At 37.4% G+C, this 22,702-nt stretch overlaps 1 protein-coding gene across 1 annotated transcript in view; it reads right to left on the bottom strand.

Moving 5' to 3' along the window:
• Positions 1-22,702, bottom strand: part of Lrrc7 (leucine rich repeat containing 7) — a 412,448-nt gene that overhangs the window by 206,791 nt on the left and 182,955 nt on the right. The window contains exons 5-6 of the mRNA XM_052178844.1: positions 20,240-20,329; positions 16,679-16,735 (exon numbers count right to left, since the gene is read on the bottom strand). Coding sequence (XP_052034804.1) covers positions 16,679-16,735; positions 20,240-20,329 — 147 coding nt within the window. The remainder of the gene's footprint in view (positions 1-16,678; positions 16,736-20,239; positions 20,330-22,702) is intronic.

Below are 22,702 nucleotides of genomic sequence, written 5' to 3'. Positions count from 1 at the left end.
GCATGGAGTCAATGCCATTTATGGAAATGGCTAATACACAGTTGTTGAGTGGATCTCATATTGAATGAACTTGAAGGCTATATCCATATATCCAATACACTGGCCAGTCTATCATGCAGTAAGTATAGGGTAGTGAACAAGCTGGGACACTCATTTATGTTAACATAGAAATTATAAATGTGTGCTTATAAATGTGTGCAGTGATAGGAGGGGCTACTTTATATTGCGAGAACCACTAAAGACCTTATAGAATAAATGGCATTTGATTTGAGATTTGAATGATTAAAAAGATGCAGAGAGTTCCAGACAGAAGGAAATGAATAAGCAAGTTAGACAGATTTGACAGAGCTTTTTGACTGACTAATGTGGGAGTAAGAAATAGGTCTGAGATGATTCACAGGCTCTAGAAAATGTTATTTCTATTAGTTGAGCTTGGAAATGCTAGACAGAATGCAGACAGTGATGAAGAGGATGAACCCAACTGTTCCAATCCAACTTCAGAGCTCCTGTGAGTTACTGAACTTAAGACAGAGACTCTCCAGAGTATGCCCACTAGGGACAGCCCTGAAAGAAGAGCAACTATCATGCTATGAACTCTTAATCTGTTAATTTCCCCGTGATCTTGCTGGGACATGCTTTCCACTTGCTGAACATACATGTGTGGTCTGTTCAGCGTCCTTTGTCCTAACTCCTTCTCAAACTCATGGCCTCTCCTTGAATTATTTACCTGCACAACACACACACACGCACACGCACACGCACACACATGCACACGCGCGCGTGCACACACACACACACACACACACACCTCAGATGAGTCCATTGTGTGTGCATGTGTTGACCACTCATGATGGGATAACCCATCAAGGAGGTTGTCCCTTGAAGAAGACAGTCTTCCTTTTTCAGCAGTCATTAATTGCCTATAGGGCTGTGGTCTTGTGAGATTTTCTCCATTCACACTGGCATATACACTGGTGATTTTATTGCACTTGTCTTATTTAAGAGACTGCAATGTTGAGATTTCAAGGGTGCAGCTTCCTGTTATAGATAGAGGATACAACTTTACAGCTGATGTCCTGATCCTCTGACTCTTAAAATATTCCCTCTCTGTCTCTCTGTCTCTCTGTCTCTCTGTCTCTCTGTCTCTCTGTCTCTCTCTCTCTCTCTCTCTCTCTCTCTCTCTCTCTCTCTCTCTCTCTCTCTCTCTCTCTCTGTCTCGGATCTGCCAATGGTTCAGAACTTTTCATGTTGGGTTTAGATTACAGGAGTTCAGTGTTATGCTTGGCTTTTTAATGTAGGTGTTAGATATTGAATTAGTCCTTGTAAGGAGAGTACTTTATGAGCTAGCTTCACAACTCTAAGAAAATACTTTTTTAAATTCTGTCTTGGGACACATACGGTTTTCTTTATTCCCAGATAAGGGTAATAATTCTTTATTAAAACAACAATAACAACAATAACAGCAACTTTTGTGCTTGATTTTTGAAGGCATTGTGCTGAATAGAGACAATCCAAGGTAGAGTGTGCCCATGTGTACTGATATGCTGGAGACTATCCTGCTAGATACACGGCAACTGGGGATTACAATGGAATGATATTTCAGCACAGATCATTCAACAAGGAATAAGATTTCAGAGAGTTGCTCTACTCAGAAACTCTTCAACAGTTGCTGGAAAGCTAGACTTTAGTAATTAATGTTACATCTTGTCTGTAAGCTGCAGGAACATCTCTAATTCCACTCCCACCACACACAGACTTGGAAGAAACCATCAAAGCAAGAATGTCTGTCTGGTATGGGAGCCAGCCTGAATTCCCTATTAGCCTTTGGGGTATGGCTATTGTAGCTGGAACCGCCTGCTGTCAGCAGGTTCCTCTTACAGATTGATGCTCCATCTCCTGAAGGACAGCTTGGATTTGTAAGTCTATCCCCTGGGGCATTAAGCTCACTCATTGTGTCAGATCTTTTGGCAGCACTTTTGTTTTTCTGTTTGATTTTCACTGTAAGCTTTCTGTAAGCTGAACCTGTGCAATCATTCTTTGTGTCCAGCAGATTTCAAAATTGAATATGCTGTGTTTTAGGAGCCAAAGCACCCTAGAAACTCTTAGTGATTATCAGATCAGACATGGATTGCTCATTCGGCGTTTGACACAAGGCCATGATATGCTGTGCTCATTGATCAATGTTTGGATATCCACTTACTCCATAAATCAAAAGAAGGTCACAGAAAAGTTCCAGTGTTGTTGAAAATGTAGATTTCTATGGTGGATTATAAAAATTCATATTTTTTATTTCACCTTAAGTACATCAATGGAATTTTTTAAAACCTTTTTATGATTTGATGCCTTGGGCGTATGTAAAGTTAAAGAATAACTTCTGTAAATTTGTATGATTTTGCCACATCTATATTTTCAGTAGTTATAAATAATTCAAAAATTTTATGTTTGTTTTTCACACAGTTGCCACTCTATATAAGCCCTCAGCTGACCCAAGTACATAAGCCAGTACATTTCTACTACTTTTTTCTCTACAGTTAAATAATTGTATACAAAATACACACAAATACAGGAAGCTATAGAGTTATTAGTTTATAGATTATATTATCTGATATGTTCCTGAATGTCCCTTCCCTATTCAACAATAACTTGTTGACATGTGTTTGTAACCTCTCTGAACCATCATTGTTCAGGATTCATCCTGATAAAAGCCTTTTCTTAGTCTTGTTTTTCTTGGTAAGAAATATGTGTGGTAACTGTTTTTGACAAGACCTGAAGCAGTCTAATAAAATTTTGTATCAAGTGGATTCCTTACTGTGACAAGTGTATTTACTAAGTAGTTAAGTCTCACTGACATAAATGATCAACATTGTCGTGCTTTAATTCCTTATAAACACTGAGATCTACTTTTGTCTTTCTATTGTTTTTGCTATTCATTTTGTTACTGTGTTTCAGATTTGCCAGGGCATGGCACAATTATGTGTCAGCAAGGGCACAGACATTATTTATTTTCCATTTGGTGTCACAAGCCTGGCAGAGCTTCTTTTGGTTCCTCACCTACCTATAAGAGTTAATCAATATTATGGCTGTAGCTTAGGCCCACTAAAATCAGGGACTAGACAAAGCTGCACACTTTCTCCCTGTCTATTCAATATAGTACTTGTTCTAGCTAGAGCAATTAGACAACAAAAGGTGGTAACTTTATAAACTGGTGTTGAATATGAACTGTTATATTTGATTAACAGTTTTAAACATATAGATTACTAATGTGCAGCGAGGCTTTCAGATTTCTTGGTATCACTACAGAATGTAAGAATCATCTGGATTCATAGTCCTCTCCTGTGTTGATACTCTGTTTCCTTCATCTGGAACCAAATCTTTTAAAATGTTCTTTCCACAACAATCTGAAAACTTAGTGCCAATAAAAATAATTTTGTCAGTTACTATAAATAAAGAGAAAAATGGAGGGATTGATTTTTGTTGAGAACCCTAGCTGGCAGAATGTCACCCAACTATGGCTTCTTTTACAGTTTTAGATAGACCCTGAATCCTCATCAGCTTTATCAGGCCTACAGCATAGCATTCAGACCATGAATCACTTAAAGGCTTACAACATTTTCAGCATGACATTTCAGCAAGCTATAGAAAGTTCTAGAAAAGATTTCAGTGGCAATTTACAGTTGCATTATGGGTTTTCTGATTCAAAGTGCTTTAACTGGTGTGCTTCCTAAGTAAGTGCTTGGTCATCTAGAAGAGGCCACACGGCCTCACAGTGCCCTTTCCTGCTTTGCCATGTCTTTCTTTTGGACACATTTGAATTTTGCAGAGTGGTACAGAAACTCATATTTTGGAATATGTTCCATCAAATATTTTATAAGGAAGTTTAATCTAAGAATCTACTCAAACTTGGTATTTATTTTTATATTGAAGTTGAGAACATGCTAGAATAATTAACTTAAGAAAAACAAGTCTATGCACTACTCTGATGCAGCAGTTATGTCATGTGATAACATTGACAACATGTTTGAAAACAAAAATTAGCAACAAAGCTGAACATCTGGTAGGCTCTCCCTAAAGCCTGGGTAGTGGCTGTCAAGTGATGTGAGATGAAGAGAATGTAAATTATATTTGAATTATTAAGTTGTCAGTGACCTAAAATCCCTTGGGGTTGACAGATTGTTTAATGCACTTAGCTTCCTATTAACTTACTGTCTTTAAAAAATGTAAGTGTTGGCCAGGTGCCCAGCTGCTTGGCGTGATGAGATGTACTGAGGTATTTACTTCACGTCATGGCACCTGCTTTCACATAGCAAAAGTTCTTTGGGAACTCCTGCATTGCCCCCAATATTGAATGAAAGAAAATGAGTGAATAAAAATAAATTAATAAAAAATTACAGTTCTGTGTACAGCTTTCAGTCTTCTTGGGGATTTATTTATACCATTCTCTCATTTTTACTGTGTTCAATTCCTTTAATTCTTCAAGCTTCTGTTCTAACAACCACCTCAATTTTCTCCTGCATTCTTTTTTCCTTTCTGCAGGACCATTCCTACCAGCTTGTAAGGACAACTTAAACCAATTGCTTCCATGAGACTGCTTTTGTCCAGTTATACTTCTCACGGCATGGTTTTGCAGTTAAACTTGAAGGAATTCTTTGTACTTGTTTTCTTCTAATCTGTACTTTCCATTTACTCTGATGAGCTGATCACACTGCACTCCTGAAATAGCTCCCATTGATCTATTGAAGACCCATCTCACCGAGGCTGAACTGCAGCTTTTTCTTCTCATCTTACTTCTCATCAGTGATGGGTACAGCTGACTCCTCACTTACCTTTTTCTGGATTTCTCCTGAACTGCTTTTTCATTTAACTCTTTGGCCCCCACTCTTAGGGTATTTTATAGGCTTCTCTTCAATGCTCAAGCAATACATAATGATGTGTCCCAAGCTCAGTTCTGGATTTTATTGTATACTTCCTCCTTTGACAACTTCAGTGAGTGCCTTAATTTTAAATTTTGCTATGTGCTGATGACTCTTAGGTTTGCATTTCTTTCTCCTTGAGTAGATGCTCTTTGCAACTGCCTATGCTTTGTCGCCTTGCCAGCATTATTGAACCCTGCTTCTCTCCACCTGCTCTTCTAGTTTCCTCCACATCCAGAAACTTCCCTGAACATGTTAAACCTGAGCTCAAGGGAAGTGCTCTAGTTTGTTTCCCCCTCTTCCAGTATTCTGTTTGTCAAATTGCCTCTGATTCCAGCATGGCTCCCAATGCTTCTTGCTTACCATCTCCAGAGCCGCCGCCTTATCTGCAGTGACAATTTTAAAACATTCTCTGCCGCAGTGGTTTCCTGACAGCCTTTCTTTCAGTTTTGCAGGCCTCTACAGAGCAGCTGACTGGTCCTTGTAGATCTTACATGCAGCCACAGTTTTCTCTTGCTGAAAGCCTCAGTGGCTTGTTAAGAATGTCATGCATCTTAATTCTGAAATACAGTTCACAAAATTCTCATAATTTTGCTCCACATACTGCTTGCCTCTATTCTTAGACCTCCTCACCCAAGCTCACCACACTTAAAGTATTCCGGCTTTCTCTTCAGAAACATCAAGTTTATGTTGTATAAATGTCTCGAGCTTCACATTTGCTGGTCTCTATGACTTTTCTTCTTTTCTAGATTTGATCTTTCACATTCTCATCTCAAAACACAAACTATCTTTTTATAAAGGTCTCCTATGAGCAGTTAACCTAAAATTGAAACAGAAAAGTTTTCCAAACTCTCCCCAAGCCCACAAAAACTAAATTTCCCTAATATTCTTCCAATTTCTTTAGCACATCTGTGCATATTTCTTAGGTGGTCATATTTTGTTATCTGCCTCCCTCCACCACAGTTGAAAGTCACTGAAGTGCAGTGACTTGTACTTCCCACTATTATATCCTTCCTAGAAGAGAATCTAACTCATATCTGCTATATGAGCTACTACAGCTATTTTTAATAGACTTTCCTTATGTGAAGTGTGAGTTTATCAGAATGATGGAGAGGCACCAGCCTACAGGTTCTTTTCAGAGAGTTAAGGGCTAAGAGTGGGCGAAAACAGGCTTATGGTCTTGGAAGTCACATTTACAGGTTTTGACAGTGCTTTGAGCAGTGATCACATATAGGTTTTAATGGTGCTGTATGAACTATGGGAAAGCAAGGCTTTGCATCCATTTTCTCTTAAATAGAATGCAGGCAACAGAACTTCCTTTTACAAATCAAATACGTATTCTAAAATGTATCTCTATTTAAATGGATGCAATAATTCAAGACATGTCTTTCAACAGTGCCTTTGTGTAAGAATTGTGATTCCATTTTCTTTTGGAAATTGCATAAAACACTTAAGCAGAAAGAAAAGTTTCCTATTAAAGAAGTTTAATTTAGAAGTGCATTGCAAAATGCAGTAGCAAAAAATTATGCTCAACAATATTTTAGTGCAATTAAAACATAAAATTTATCAAAGTGCCCCTGAACATTTCCAAGACACTACAATTGTTGCTTTTTAATCCATCTATATGCCAAGATGCATTATTATATCTCATCATTTTAAAATGTATATAAATCCAAAAAGCAATGGTTGATATGAGTTATAGTTTTTCAAATTAGCTTCATTTTTAATCTTGTTCATAACATTACAGTGGGTTTATTTTATAGCTAGAAATGATTGCCATTAAATGTTAAATGTGAACAGAAGTCCTATTAAGGGTATAAATAAAGTTTAAATTTAAAGAGAAAGAAAGAATTATAGTATAGCTGGGGAAGAGGCTTGGGCCTTTCTGAGTGATTTTAAAAACCAAATATTTGTTTTATTTTGAATAAAATAGATAATAGAGTAAGTGCTTTGTCAAACAAAAATCCCACAATGTTTATATGCCATAATAGGACAAAATAAAATTTCATTCCACTAAAAGGAAATAGAAAATATGATTTAGAGAAACTAATGTCATGGAATTAGTATCTTAAGTGAATTTTTATTTTAAATATTTCTCAGCTCTGATCTTAAATGTCATATAAACTGTGTTAAACAATAGGAATTTAGAAATATTTTCCTTCATTTGTTTAGCAGAAAGTAAAGATTTTTAAAGATGTGTACTGCACAGGGTAAGACCTGAGATAATCTTGATTTGAGTGAAAGAATGGAGGATTTGCGAAGAATTGGGAAGATTATGCCTTTTACTGAGCTTGCTTGGTACCAGGAACAGGTAGTTGCATGTGGTTTAATCATGAAGAATCCTTGTTACAAGTACAAACCAAAGAATGGGCAACAGGATTCTTATAAACATTAAGGAAAACAGATCTGAAAAAAATCCATCTCTTTTTTTCTGTGCCTTGGGAGGACCCGGAGAGACACCTTCCCCAGTCTACTAGAAAACACAGTTGCCTGTGTCCTGTCTCCAGTCATTATGCCTGAGTTTCTCTGCAGATGTGGCTGCCTAGTAAGACCACATCAAAGATCTGCCAACACACAGTCATACTGACTGGCTTGCTTCTACACAGGGGGGAAAGAATAGCTCTATATATGATATAGGAAAACCACAACAAGGAAATCCTTGGAACTATAAAATCAAATTAAATCATGAGTTCTGGCTGGGGACTTAAATATCTTAGCCATTCTAATTTCTCTAGAGAAGCTAGGAGACTAAGCCAACTCCTGTCATGAACTTTTTTCCTGGTTGTAACAAGTTTTTGCCTCAGGTTTTTAATCTGGTTTAAGCTGGCCACTTGGAATAGACAGAGCTTTCTGGGCTTGAAGAAGAGAGCTTTTTATGCACTAGGTAGGATGACTCCTGTCTGAGTCTCCAAAGCATGCTGGTAAAGCACATTATGTTGGGCTCTAAGTACCAGGATGAAGAAAGACTTCGATGTTCCTGAGACTGAGCTATTTTGTATTCTGACGACTGTATATAGCTGTTAACCCCAATTACAGGACCATTACACTATTAGTAGATATACTTTTTCTTTTTAATTAAGAAACTGATGTTGAAATGCAGAGAAATAAAGTAACTACCTGAAAAATATGCTGCAAGCAAAGATGTACTCATGGTCTAAATAATAGATCTAAGACTTAAGTATCTTTATTTTTGAGCTATCTAAGTTTACCACTGCCCTCTCATGCTAATGTATCACCTGTATCCTAAGAACAAATAAAATGCATTGTCCAGGCTACCTCAAAAGACAAAGAAGACACAGATTTTATAGTCACTTGGATGTAGAGTGAGGGAATATCTATGGCTAATTTTAATAAGGTTTTATAACGTTGATGACTTTGGTGGTTTGGATAAGAATTGCCCTCCTAGGCAATTCTATATTTGAAAGCTTATTCACCAGGCAGTGGCACTCAAGAAGTATTAGAAAGTATGGCCTTGCTGGAGAAAGTATAACATTGGGTTTTGAGATTTCAAAACCCCAAACCAAACCCAGTTTCTCTCTCTCTCTCTCTCTCTCTCTCTCTCTCTCTCTCTCTCTCTCTCTCTCTCTCTCTCTCTCTCTCTCTCTCTCTCTCCTCTCTCCCACTTGTCTGCCTATGTGCCAGGACACAACTTTCAAGTTCTTCTCCAGCATCAAGAATGTTTCTATGCTTCCCACTATGATGATAATGGACTATACCTCAGAAACTGTAAGCAAGCACTCTGTTCAATACTTTCCTTTATAAAGATTGGCATGGCCATGGTGTTTTTTTATAACAACAGAACAGTGACTAAGGTAGTGATATTCATATGGTTTAAGGGAAAAAAAAAAGAAAACAGTTGCAAAGGGAGCACATCTAAGTATCCATTCCCTTTCAGGGAGCTGGAGCATCAGATGATAAAACCAGGATGATGAAGCCTTCACAAACTAAGCACACTAGTTCTCTGAATAAAACTATAATGATATAATTTTTTTTAAAAGTAGGAACTTTGCTTCAAAAACCATATAGAATAAATTTCCACCCTGGTTACAGAATTCATGATTGATATTTTTTTAAAAAAAACATGCAATGGTTGAAGTGCGTCTTTGAATTTTTCAGACAAAAAAAAAAGTATGTGTCAAGAGAGATTCTCAGTGATAGGAAGCTGTATTGACTTAATACACAAGTTAGCTTTGTATCATCAAGAAAGTGCTAGAAGCTAAATACTCTGGACATGCAGAACAGCTAAGAAGGACCTCAGCATGACTGTCTTGTGAAAGCTGGTGCACTTCCAAATTGATATATGCCATGATATATTTTAGAAAGAAAGTTATGGAAACAACAGAGAGACAGATTGCAATGGTACAGGTGATGAGGAGGGGATGCTAGAGGCAGAGGCCAGTGTGTGGGAGCTTAAGGAGGCAGCAAGGAGAAGGGAAGGTACTCAGGGGTAACAGAAACTGATGTGGACATGTAGGTAAAGCATGTGCAGTTCTCTCTTCCAAGGTGGCAGTGCTCTGTGTAGGATGCAGAGGTGAAGATGCTTTTGGCCTTGAGCTGGGAGGATATTGTATCTGTGGAAAAGGAACTCAGGCCAAAGCTCAGGTTTCAGTGAAGAGACTGGTGATTCTTTTTTTTTTTATTCGATATATTTTTATTTACATTTCAAATGATTTCCCCTTTTCTAGCCCCCCACTCCCCGAAAGTCCCACAAGCCCCCTTCTCTCCCCCTGTCCTCCCACTCACCCCTTCCCACTTCCCCATTCTGGTTTTGCCGAATACTGCTTCACTGAGTCTTTCCAGTACAAGGGGCCACTCTTCCTTTCTTCTTGTACCTCATTTGATGTGTGGATTATGTTTTGGGTATTCCAGTTTTCTAGGTTAATATCCACTTATTAGTGAGTGCATACCATGATTCACCTTTTGAGTCAGGGTTACCTCACTTAGTATGATGTTCTCTAGCTCCATCCATTTGCCTAAGAATTTCATGAATTCATTGTTTCTAATGGCTGAATAGTACTCCATTGTGTAGATATACCACATTTTTTGCATCCACTCTTCTGTTGAGGGAAACCTGGGTTCTTTCCAGCATCTGGCAATTATAAATAGGGCTGCTATGAACATAGTAGAGCATGTATCCTTATTATATGGTGGGGAATCCTCTGGGTATATGCCCAGGAGTGGTATAGCAGGGAGACTGGTGATTCTTAACATGGGGTTAGCATCCGAGAGCGTGGGGACAGAACTAATATGCAGGTTCTCTGTGTATGTTCCTGCCCCAAGATGCTGAGAACAAGGTGATGTTACTATGAGGTACACAGTGTTACAGATATTCCATTCATTCTGAAGCTATGAAGGAGGAGGATAGCATCATGTTACCTGACTTTTCCTGTCTATGGAGAATGAGTTTGACAGCAATGACACAGACTTTGGTTATACATATTTCCTGATATTGAATGATTTGTTAGTTTTTTTTTATCATGCTCATTTCTACTTAAGTTCAATATTCAAAGAAACCACCAAGCTAAAAATGGAAAAAAATTAATCTTTAAAATTTAATAATTTGATGCCTAAACTTTAAAAATATTTTATTGAGGAGACACTGCAAATTCTTATTTTTTTTTTAATCTTAAAAATATTTTAATTAAGTCTTCAGACCCATGGCACTAAACTGTCATTAATTTAGGAGCATTTTTTTAAATTTTTTTTTTATTCTTTTTTTTTCTTTTTTTATTCGATATAATTTATTTACATTTCAAATGATTTCCCCTTTTCTAGCCCCCCCCCCACTCCCCGAAAGTCCCGCAAACCCCCTTCTCTTCCCCTGTCCTCCCACCCACCCCTTCCCACTTCCCCGTTTTGGTTTTGCTGAATACTGTTTCACTGAGTCTTTCCAGAACCAGGGGCCACTCCTCCTTTCTTCTTGTACCTCATTAGATGTGTGGATTATGTTTTGGGTATTCCAGTTTTCTAGGTTAATATCCACTTATTAGTGAGTGCATACCATGATTCACCTTTTGAGTCAGGGTTACCTCACTTAGTATGATGTTCTCTAGCTCCATCCATTTGCCTAAGAATTTCATGATTTCATTGTTTCTAATGGCTGAATAGTACTCCATTGTGTAGATATACCACATTTTTTGCATCCACTCTTCTGTTGAGGGAAACCTGGGTTCTTTCCAGCATCTGGCAATTATAAATAGGGCTGCTATGAACATAGTAGAGCATGCATCCTTATTATATGGTGGGGAATCCTCTGGGTATATGCCCAGGAGTGGTATAGCAGGGAGACTGGTGATTCTTAACATGGGGTTAGCATCCGAGAGCGTGGGGACAGAACTAATATGCAGGTTCTCTGTGTATGTTCCTGCCCCAAGATGCTGAGAACAAGGTGATGTTACTATGAGGTACACAGTGTTACAGATATTCCATTCATTCTGAAGCTATGAAGGAGGAGGATAGCATCATGTTACCTGACTTTTCCTGTCTATGGAGAATGAGTTTGACAGCAAAGACACAGACTTTGGTTATACATATTTCCTGATATTGAATGATTTGTTAGTTTTTTTTTATCATGCTCATTTCTACTTAAGTTCAATATTCAAAGAAACCACCAAGCTAAAAATGGAAAAAAATTAATCTTTAAAATTTAATAATTTGATGCCTAAACTTTAAAAATATTTTATTGAGGAGACACTGCAAATTCTTATTAAGTAATGCTACAAATAAGGAAGTTATATCACTATATTTTATTAAGATTTTTCCTATAAAGAAACAAAAATTATTATCAATCCCTTTGTGATAGATTTTTTAAAAGATAAAATAAAAAATCATGTGGCTCATAGTATTTTTAACACATCTAAATATCATGAACTCTAATGTAAATATTTAACTATAAAATTTCCTAACATTATTTGCATCAGCAATCTCTCAATATTTTCAGATTTAAAGAGGTAATGATGCCAAATCCTCCTTAAAGTAGGTTCAGAGAAGGTTAAAAACTCAAACAAGCCATGAGGGCCTGACTACAAATCCAGGCTGTTTGTCTGTAAAGCAATTGGCCACTCACACACATCTGCTCTTCTCAGGGTTCAGGCTAATCACTCGGTGCTCCTCTGAAGCCTCATGATTTATCATCCTGCAGCTTTCATCTTACGGCACATGAAAGGATCAGGGCTCAGAGCAGCTATTTACTGGAGCACAGAGCACAGAGTGATTTAGACTCCCAGGGATTATCTGCTTTCTGCCTCCACTCTACATGTTCCTACCATCCCCTTAGTAGTCTTAAATCTTAATTATACCAGGAAGGTCAAGAAGAAATATAAACTAGTTCATGTGATAGCTCATAATCATTCTTTCCATGAGCCTATAGAGAGTTCATGCTTTATGTTTTAGAGGATAGCCTAAAATTGTACCCTTATACTACATTATAGTTTATGAGCTATTGTTATGTACAGAATGTCAGCCATCAGGTGAGAAAGTGTGCCGCTCTCTAAGGCCAGTGGAGCTGACATGGTTTCCTTTGGGAAGCAGGCTTGTCACCATGTCTGATCCATAAAGAGAACCCAGAAAGGTATGACACTATATCCAGTAAAACCAGGATGTGTTGAAGCTTTATAAGAATTTGAGCTAATATGATTATAAAACACAAATATCTGACTATAAATTGCAGATAGAAAATCAGAATTGATAGAAACACCAAGAAGCCATTCAGGAAGCTGTGCCTGACAAGGGCATTTTTTTTTCCTGTAAAGCACTAGAAAACCTATCAAAGTATTTTACAGAACTGGAGGTTGTGTACCATTTGTCAACAACACATTGATCAGAGAGGAGAAGAGGCGGTGGTCCAACTGCCCAGATCAGAATGCACACTTGCTTCTGAGTTTTTTTTCCTCAGTGTGTTGACATTGATAGTCTGTATCAAAACAGAAGATAAAGAGAGGGAAAACATGGTACTCCAAGCAAATCTTTCAATGGACTAGCCTTAGTAAAGAAGAATGAAAGATCTTCCATGAAAATTAAGTACATGTAATATGCATTATGTTAGTGAACTGTCATATGCTACATAAGCTTGTTGGAAGAACATTGGGGTGAGGAGTCCATCCTTGGCTCAGACTCAAGCATGTTTATCCTAACATTCCACCCAAACTTCCCATCCTGGGGCTGGTTGGCTCCTTACTTCTATGACAGGGACAAGGGAGAACAGGAAATAGCTCAGTTAGAAACAAGGCACCCTTGAGAGCAGCCAGGTTATAGAAACTCTGGCACTGGGAAGGCGAAGGAGGAAGCTCATTAATAGAGAAACTTTGTTCCTCTGTTGATTTCTGTGGGATGCTGTAAGCTTCTGGTTTGACTATGTTACCTTTCCTTTCTACTCTCTCTGTATTTCTACTGGATGTTCTAAGTGCCTGATTTTATGGTTTTTACTTCTGTCTGCTGTTTTTATCTGCTGCTTCTGTCATCTGCTGCTTCTGTCTGCCTGCCACCTGCCATTTGTTCTTTAATCTTGGCTTTGCTGAATACTGTATAAACTCATTCATTTGAAACCTGAAGTACAGCTGTAATAAATCATTCTATGTACTGTAAGGAATAGCATGTTACTTGGAAATAAGCACGTTAGAAATCTGAGTGACAATTATGAATATAGACACTATTTATATGTAAAATATATAACATGTACATAGCACAAATGCACAGTTCCTTTTCAATTGAAACACATTTTTATACTTGGGCTTGTATACTTTATGCATGTAAACTGTCCCCTTGATCTCTATGTGCATAAGTTTTCAGAAACGAAACTGGTTAACTTCCATTGATGTGCTCAAGATAGCAACGTTTCTCCTATCCCTTTCTTCTATTCTCCCTAGTTATTTCCTCCCCACTTCTCACAAGTTCTGAGAGCCACCAACTGCAACTTGAGAGTAAGTAGCCTTATATATGTAAGACCAAAGCTTCTCCCCAACAGCCAGCACCTTAGAAAGCACAGAAGCATAGTTCAGACAAAGGGCTCTAGAAAGCTGTAGCCCTGTCAAGAGTGGAAGGTCTCATCTTCCGAGATGAATCATCCAGGAACCACCCTTTCAATTTTGACACCCAACTGAAAGGAAAGAACAGACAGGCAACTAAACATAAACAAAAGAGAGCAAACGGAGCAGGTTTCCACTCACATCTAACATTCATCTGAATGACTAGTCCCATACTTTCACATTACCACCCAGAACATGCAGTTAACAGAGTAATTGTGCTTTAAGAAATGGTATTGTTGAATCTCAAGGTTTTTACTTTGTATTATATTCTTCGTTTAGATGCTTGGTGTCTTCTGTCACCACATCCAGCTGACTTGACAAATTTCCACATTCAGCTGACTTGACAAATTTCAATGAGTTTATAAGCAGATGTCTAAGGGCCTATCACCACTATTTGATACTCTTAGAGTATAGTCACAGGGGACATTGTGTGGAGATGGACTGCCTATGATTGCTTTTTAAAACCAAGACACAGATCCTAGGTTCCCCACATAATAAAGCCCATCACATTTTTTTTTTTTGGTTTTTGACATATGGTTTCTCTGTGTAGCCCTGGCTGTCCTAGAACTCACTCTGTAGACCAGGCTGGCCTTGAACTCAAAAATCCACCTGCCTCTGCCTCCCAAGTGCTGGGATTAAAGGCATGCACTACCCTTATCATAGTTCTTATATACTTTGGCATTTCTTACCTGGCATTTGTAGCCTCTAAGACAAAATAAAGGAAACCAACCAACCAACCAACTTACAGAGCAAACAAAACATTCTCCAGCTTGTTTGTATCTTCAAATAAACCACAAGATCTCAATTCTCTGAGAAGTTATTTTGAAACTAAAATAGTTTTTTTTTTTAAAGCTGCATTTAACTTTTTTCATTGGAAAAGCAAACTAAAGGAATGTACAAAGCTCTCATGTACTTGTAAGTTACAGGTCCAGATGGTGATCAAATAGTTGGCTATATGAGGAAACAGAGCTTACTTCATTCAACAGAACATCTTTATGTAATTTTCATTCCATAGATGTCAAAACTAAAGTAAAGCACCATGCATTCTCCGTCTATATATTGCTTTTTAGATTCTTGTTGACACAGCATAAAACAAACATTCTGAATTGCAAATAGCTCTAAAAATGTTTCTTAAATATAAAAGTTATAGCTGTGACATGTACAGCAGTCTACCAAAGACACTCAGTATCCTTCTTTAAGAGACTTTGACAATGATTTACATTCCCAAACAGCCCAGGCATGCTGTTCAATTTAACTTAATTTGACTTAATACAGGTGGTATTCTGAAAAACCCATAGAACACCCACATATCAATTAAGAGTACTGTTACTCATTGCCTATGAAGTCCATATTATGAATTGATATTAAGTTATACCTTATATATTATGAATTATATCAAAAGTACTAAAATTCTTACAACTTATATTGGGTTGATTTTATATTTTAAACTGAAATCCTTATATGAGGAGGCTGCCCCTTCCCCTCTGCACTCTCAGAATTCTCCCAGAACTGAATGCAGACAATCAGATGTAAACAATCACTGCTCTTCCCTTTTGGTTCATGTTCCACCTGGCTTTCAATGTGACAAGCAAAAGCCACTCAAATGAAACAGTAGCAGTAGCTTTCTGTGTAGGAGACCAACACTGAACACACACCACCCCATTTCTACCTGTCTAGGATTCTGGTACAGGAAAGGTATTGCTTATACACAGGATGCTGTACTGTGGAACACACTTCCCATTTTGAAACTTTCTTCTTAACTGCCACATAGCGAGAACCACACACATGCTTCTCCATGTGTCTAAGTGCATTTCAGAGCATGGATGGGACTCCTCATCATATCCATGCACTGCAGAGCAGTGATGAAAAGTTCATGATTACATCACATGCAATTGCATTTAAGTCAATTTATCAGTATATTTAGCCTCATTTGCTGAAGGAATATATTTAAAAAGAAAAATTAAGTTTTAATCTGGCAGAGTAATATGTTTGAGCCTTGTTGAAAGTTTGGAAATGAATTGATATACTTGCTGTCTTTGAAGAATTGAAGTAAAGCAATAATAGTAACAAGATATACATTGAACCACCACCCAGAAAAGCACATCATTTTACCAGAACAACAACAACAAAAAAACATTGCAAATACATTTTGACCTTGAAAAACAATTATTCTTGTACAGTTCAAATCCTGTTATTATACATGAATGAAAAAAACAGAGAAAAACAAAGCATTTTACAAAGCTGTATAAAATTAGATTTTGCTTTAGAATGTTTGGAATATTTATATAAACCATCTTTTAAATAGACTGGTTAGAAGCAACAGTTTGAAAGAATATGTGAATAGAACCCTTTCTTTGTAACTTGCTAAACCACTTTAATTTAATTTTTTTTTCCTTAAAAATTTCTGGCTTTGATGTGCAACTGTAAACTGTCTCAACTCACAGTTTAACCTGAGGTATGAAGCGTCTGAGAAACTGGCTCTGGTTGTAAGAATGACACAGGTGCTGGTTCAGACTCATGGCAAGGCTCTTTAGCCACAAGAAAACCTCTGCCAGTGAGCTGGTTTGCAAAGCAGGAAGTCTACCACCTCATGGGTCTATAGTTTACTGTGGAATTTGGCCTTTAGTTAGAATGTGTAAAAACAATTCACTCAAAATGGCAAAGCAGCCATTATAAAATCAAAAAGGCATTTTCCTAGCAGTGAAAAGTCACAATGGAGACCCTGGAAAAGACGCTGTCACTTACTTTGGTAGAGTTTTCAAGTGATTTTCTCTTAACTCCAATATTCGCAATTTGACAAGTCTGTAGAGAAGAGTTTTAAAAATTACTCGTCACTGTTTCTATATAAAAGCATTTACATGGTAAAGCAAACAACCACTACTGTTAATTAGACAGAAATTCTCAGCTGTTTTAGTATGGTATCAGATATTTATTTCTTATTTTAATTTGTATGGGTATTTTGCTTGCATGTATGCCTATGCACCATGCATGAGCTTATGCCAGATTTTAAATAAATATGTAAACTGATGATGTGCAGGGTCACATCATCCCTGGCCAAATGCTAAAACTAAAAATATTTGATTATATCTTTGAATTCCAATTTCTAATGTTTCATAGAAGTACATTGCTGTTTACATTTAATAAGTCTGTATGTTCATGAGATTACTGAGTATCTTTAATAATTTCAGGTGTTATGCTCATTGGGATATAGCAATGCTTTTCATTGAGAGACCGCAGACAGACCTGAAAGACAGACAGAGGTAAGAGGCCTCAGTTTGGTGTGAAGACAGGTAAATGAACATTCTGTTTCTATTTCAGACTATGCAAGCTCATCAACCCTGTTATCCTCCCAACTTTTGTTTCCTCATCAATAACACTAGATCCTTAGGTTGAGTACTTTAAATGATATCATGCTTGTAACACAAATTCCCAGCACATCACAAGTTGTGGTGAAGTGCTTGCTCTCTCTGATCTCACTAAAGGCATAATGGGAGCACTTCTGTGTGCCATGCTTTACCGACTCCAAGGTTCATGTTTTACCATTTCTGAAAAAGTTTGTTTGGAACCTGAAGGTCTTCTGCCTGTGACAGTACTGAGTGGAGGGTGACACCTTCAACTTTCTTGCTGCTCGGGTACCACTGTGTTCCAGGAGGGCACCTTACACTTGATCACATAAGGGTGTGCCATCAGGAACACACACTGTTGTAGACAACCAGACTGAGCCTTGATTTTGTTTCTCACAAAGCTACTGTTAAATAAATACCAATGGATTTTCCAAAATCTTAATTTTAAAGGACAATCTATTTAAATGACTTCATCTGTCATCTATCTTTAATGTGCTTTTAGGTATTTATCTAGGCCTCTTCCCCTTTTCTTCTTCTTCTTCTTCTTCTTCTTCTTCTTCTTCTTCTTCTTCTTCTTCTTCTTCTTCTTCTTCTTCTTCTTCTTCTTCTCTCTCTCTCTCTCTCTCTCTCTCTCTCTCTCTCTCTCTCTCTCTCTCTCTCTCCTCTCTCTCTTTACTGATCCCACATTTATTGAAAACTGATAGTTCATTAATCACAAACCTTTTCATTCATTCTATTTTTTCTTTTTAAAATTAGATATATTCTTTATTTACATTTCAAATGTTGTCCCCTTTCCTGCCCACCCTGTGAAAACCCCTAAACCATTCCCCTTCCCTCTGCTCACCAATCCACCCACTCCTGCTTCCCTTTCCTGGCATTCCCCTATACTGAGGCCTGGTGCCTTCTCAGGACCAAGGGCCTCTCCTCCTTTTGATGTCTAGCAAGGCCATCCTCTGCTACATACTGCTACATATGCAGCTGGAGCCATGGGTCACTCCTCGTGTACTCTTTGGTTGGTGGTTTTGTCCCTGGGAGCTCTATGGGTACTGGGTGGTTCATATTGTCGTTCCTCCTATGGGACTGCAAACTCTTCAGCTCCTTGGGTCCTTTTTCTAGCTCCTTTATTGGGGACCTTGTGCTCAGTTCAATGGTTGGCTGAGAGCGTTCCCCTAGTTCTCAATTTAACTTTAATTCTTTATTAAATAACATGCTTCAGTGCACAAAAGCTCCAGTCATGAGAATGTCTTAGATACCTGAAAACCTCACATCCCAGTGGCTGTGGTAATATTGACAATATAGTGAACTCTACTGTCTTTTAAAAATACAAAGTTTTAGGCTGGAAGAAAATTTGGGCATCATTTTGTCAAACCACCTAGTAGTTGAACTTGAAAAACTTCTTAGATTATAAATTATTATAAGTAAACCTGTTATTAAAAATAGCATATTTTGGTAACTTATGTGAAACTTAAATTCTAATTCAAAGTAGCTTTAGTATTGGTATTATATGTCCTCTTGGCATAAACCTCATGTTCATTTTAAAACTACTTAAAGAGAAATGACAAAAAAAAAAGACGAAAAGTGTCTTAGGGTATCATAAATATTTTATGCTTTATTCATTTTAAAAAACATTGTGCTGTAGCTGATATTTAAGGGATAATTCTCGTCTACAAGGCTACATAGAGCTGCACAAACACTCTTACAAGTCAATGACTTGTAATTTCTCTCATGTGTGTGTTTAGGGTACTGTGATATCTTCATCCTCAGAAGTGAAGGAGTCTCAGACATTTAAGCATGTAAGGAGGAACACTGTGTGTACGTTGACTTCATCATGCTACCTGATGCCTTTCTCACCTCTGCCAAGAGGTAGGTGCTGAATAACACCCAGCTAGTCATTTTCACAATTAAAAAAATGATCAACCAAAGCTGATAATTATGTTAGAATGACTGTGGTATTTATGAGATATATGTTCTATAAGAAAATAGCTTGGAAGATCTGAAACAAAATATGAATGAAAATCAAAGTCACCTAGAATTTTAGCCTTTTACCTCATGTATTTATATTGGAAAAACAGTTTATATACTTTGCTAAATAGACCTTCCCAGCTTTATCTAGGGTTTCATACATGATCATCCATTTCTGCACAGCACTGTCACATAGGAGCGGCACATAGGAGCACCACAGCAGAGTCAGCCAAGCTCCTAGACAGAGATGTGATTTCTTAGTCTTCATTTTGTCAACAGTGAAAAATGTACTCGTCGACAAAATCCAAATATGGCTTGAGACATTTCTAGTAATAAATTTAAGGTAATAGCATTACAATTTTTGAAGTTCTTTAAGCATGTATTACTACTCTCAGTTACATACTTTGGTTTCAGAAGCTAGGACAAGTGAAGTGTCTTGTCATTTTAATTCCTATTGTATCAGATATTTGTAGAAAGACATTTCTTCTGTATTCACTATTTATTTACATTTTATTACAAGTTGTCTGTGTTGCTACCCATATACTTCTCACTATTATGGTCTTCATGCTCATTAGTAAGGACTTTATATATTAAGGATGTTATTTGTTTTCATAGACAATGAAAACAATTTTTACTTTATTTTATGTTTAATGATTCCATCTGAAAGCATTTTGCTGGCCAAGACTGTCTATACAATTACAATGCTCTCCTTTGCTTCCTTGACTATGAAGGAATTTTGCAACTCAGGAGCCATGAATAGCCTCCTGAATTTGCTCATATTATCTGGGGCATTTTTTATATTTAATTTTAACTTACCTAAAATTATGTTATGATAATACTATGTGAAGACCTAATTTTATGTTAATTATTATAGAACACTTAATTAACATTTATTGTATACTAATGAGACCCAACTATAATCAGCCCTGTCACTCACGGGCTGGTAAAGCACTTGGCAGAGACAAAATGAGATTACACAAGTAATATCTCTTATTCTTACCTTCCAAAATTAGCTGGAAGAAATTCGAGGAAGGCGTCATTCAGGTAGAGCTGGGTCAGGTTAAGAAGCTGCGTGAAGCCATCGGGTAGTCTAAAAAGGAGTTAAAGTATTAGTTACTACATCAATCTTGCTATAGAAATAGCAAGAATATATCTTAGAGAAGGAAAAAGGGAAAAGAAATATGTCTTCAAACTCTCCTCTCGTGTCAGTAATGGAAAAATTTATTGAGCATATAATTTTACAGCTGGAAGTTTTAAAACTTTTACTTGTTATTAAAATATATGATCCCCTCCCCAATGCTTCTCTCTGGAGCTGAAATTGCTATCATGGAGAGCGGAATCTCAAACTGTTGGCTGCAGCCAAGATATTCTTTCTTTTTCTTTCTTTCTTTCTTTCTTTCTTTCTTTCTTTCTTTCTTTCTTTCTTTCTTTCTTTCTTTCTTTCTTTCTTTCTTTCTTTCTTTCTTTCCTCCTTTCTTTCTTTCTTTCTTTCCTCCTTTCTTTCTTTCTTTCTTTCTTTCTTTCTTTCTTTCTTTCTTTCTTTCTTTCTTTCTTTCTTTCTTTCTTTCTTTCTTTCTTTCTTTCTCTTTCTCTCTCTCTCTCTCTTTCTTTCTTTTGTTCTTCCTTCCTTCCTTTCTTTCTTTTTTCTTTTTTATTAGGTATTTTCTTTATTACACTTCAAATGGTGTCCCATTTCCTGGTTCCCCCCTCCCCTTAAAATCCCATAAGCCATCTCCCCTTTCTCAATGAACCCACCCCAGTTTCCCTGTCCTGGTATTTACTCTACAGTACAGTATCAAGTCTTTCCAGGACCAAGGGCCTCTCCCCCATTTGGTGTCTAACAAGATCATCCTCTGCTGCCAATGTGTCTGGGGCCATGGGTAACTCCAAGTGCATACTTTGGTTGATGGTTTTGTCCCTGGGAGCTCTGGGAGTACTTGGTGACTCATATTGTTGTTCCTCCTATGGTGCTGCAAACCCCTTCAGCTTCTTGGGTCCTTTCTTTATCACATCCATTGGGGACCCTGTGCTCAGTTCAATGGCTGGCTGAGAGTTTCCCCCTCCGTATTTGTCATGTACTAGCAGAGCCTCCCAGGTGACAGCTATATCCGGCTCCTGTCAGCAAGCACTTGTGGATCTCCACAATAGTGTCTGGGTTTTGTAATTGTATATGGGATGGATTCCTAGGTGGGGTAGTATCTGAATGGTATGGAAATTTCAGCTGAATGACTTTGTGACTTTAAGATGAACAGGCCTTTCCTATTATAAAAGTCACATCAAGTCACACAAGGACTTATTGACATACAACGAATTCATTTAGTCATTAACATTTCTCACAATTTATCATCAGGATGGTGTAGCCTGCCCCATGTGAAAAGGCACTGAACTGACTCCCACTCCTATAATTCCTCCACTGCCAGATTAATCTGTGTGTACAAATGCAAAACTGGTCCAAGTCCTGTTAGTTATAGACAAGCAAGAACATTAGGCAGATATTTGAACAGAATCATAATGGCTATAAGTGACATTGAAAAGAGAGAAATTACCTTTAATGAAATTTTAGAAATTAGATGAAATAATTACTTGAAACATTGAAACTTTTTTTGCTGTTTAATTAAATTATTCACCAGGAGTTTTTTCCTTGTAACAATATTGGATTTTTCCTATAACTGTACTTCTATTTTAACACTTTAATGTTTTTATAGTCTAGTCTGGACTTCATTCTTCTATAAATATTTCTAAGATGTCTTTCCTCATCTCCTAACCTTCTTCCCTGCTGACATCATGAGAACAGCTGCTGCCTGTATTCACTGATGTCTCCTTCTCCAGTGTTTTTGGCCTGTGATCACCAAGCCTCCTCTATCCTCTACTTTGCATCCCAAGCTGCCTGCTAACTGTTGTCATCAATGGACAGACGATCCCTTTACTTCTATTGCAGCCTCCACATCCCACTGCGGGAACATGACATGTGAGTTTTAAATCCCACAGAATAAAGAAACAGCTAGTACTGTGGATGCTACCTGTTGCCTTTCCCTGAATGTATCTTCTAGTTTGTTTCTCTACTGTGTAGCGTTGGCTGACCTGGAACTCTCTATGTAGACCAGGCTGGCCTTGAACTCACACCTGCATATACCTCCCAAGTTCTGAGGCATACACCCTCATTCCTGGCCTACCTTACAAATTCTTAAATGCTCATTGATTTTAGCTTTTCAGACGTTTACTATATAACTATTTAACTCCCTAAAACAAAGAAACCTGTTTGTGTTTTTAGCATGTTATATACATACTGTTTATATTTAAAAATAGCTTTATATTTTTCATATTTATTCATTTGGATAATGGACTGTCCACTCTTAGAATGCCCTGTCATTATGCAGATACAACAATATTGTTTAGCATTCTCTTGTAAATGAAGGGTAGTTATTTTCAGATTTTTTTTTGTGGTCACAAATGTCGTTTTGGT

Source organism: Apodemus sylvaticus, chromosome 4 (assembly GCF_947179515.1).
Source record: "Apodemus sylvaticus chromosome 4, mApoSyl1.1, whole genome shotgun sequence".
NCBI lineage: Eukaryota > Metazoa > Chordata > Mammalia > Rodentia > Muridae > Apodemus > Apodemus sylvaticus.
The sequence above is the reverse complement of the archived record's forward strand: the minus strand, read 5'-3'. Positions and strand labels throughout refer to the sequence as shown.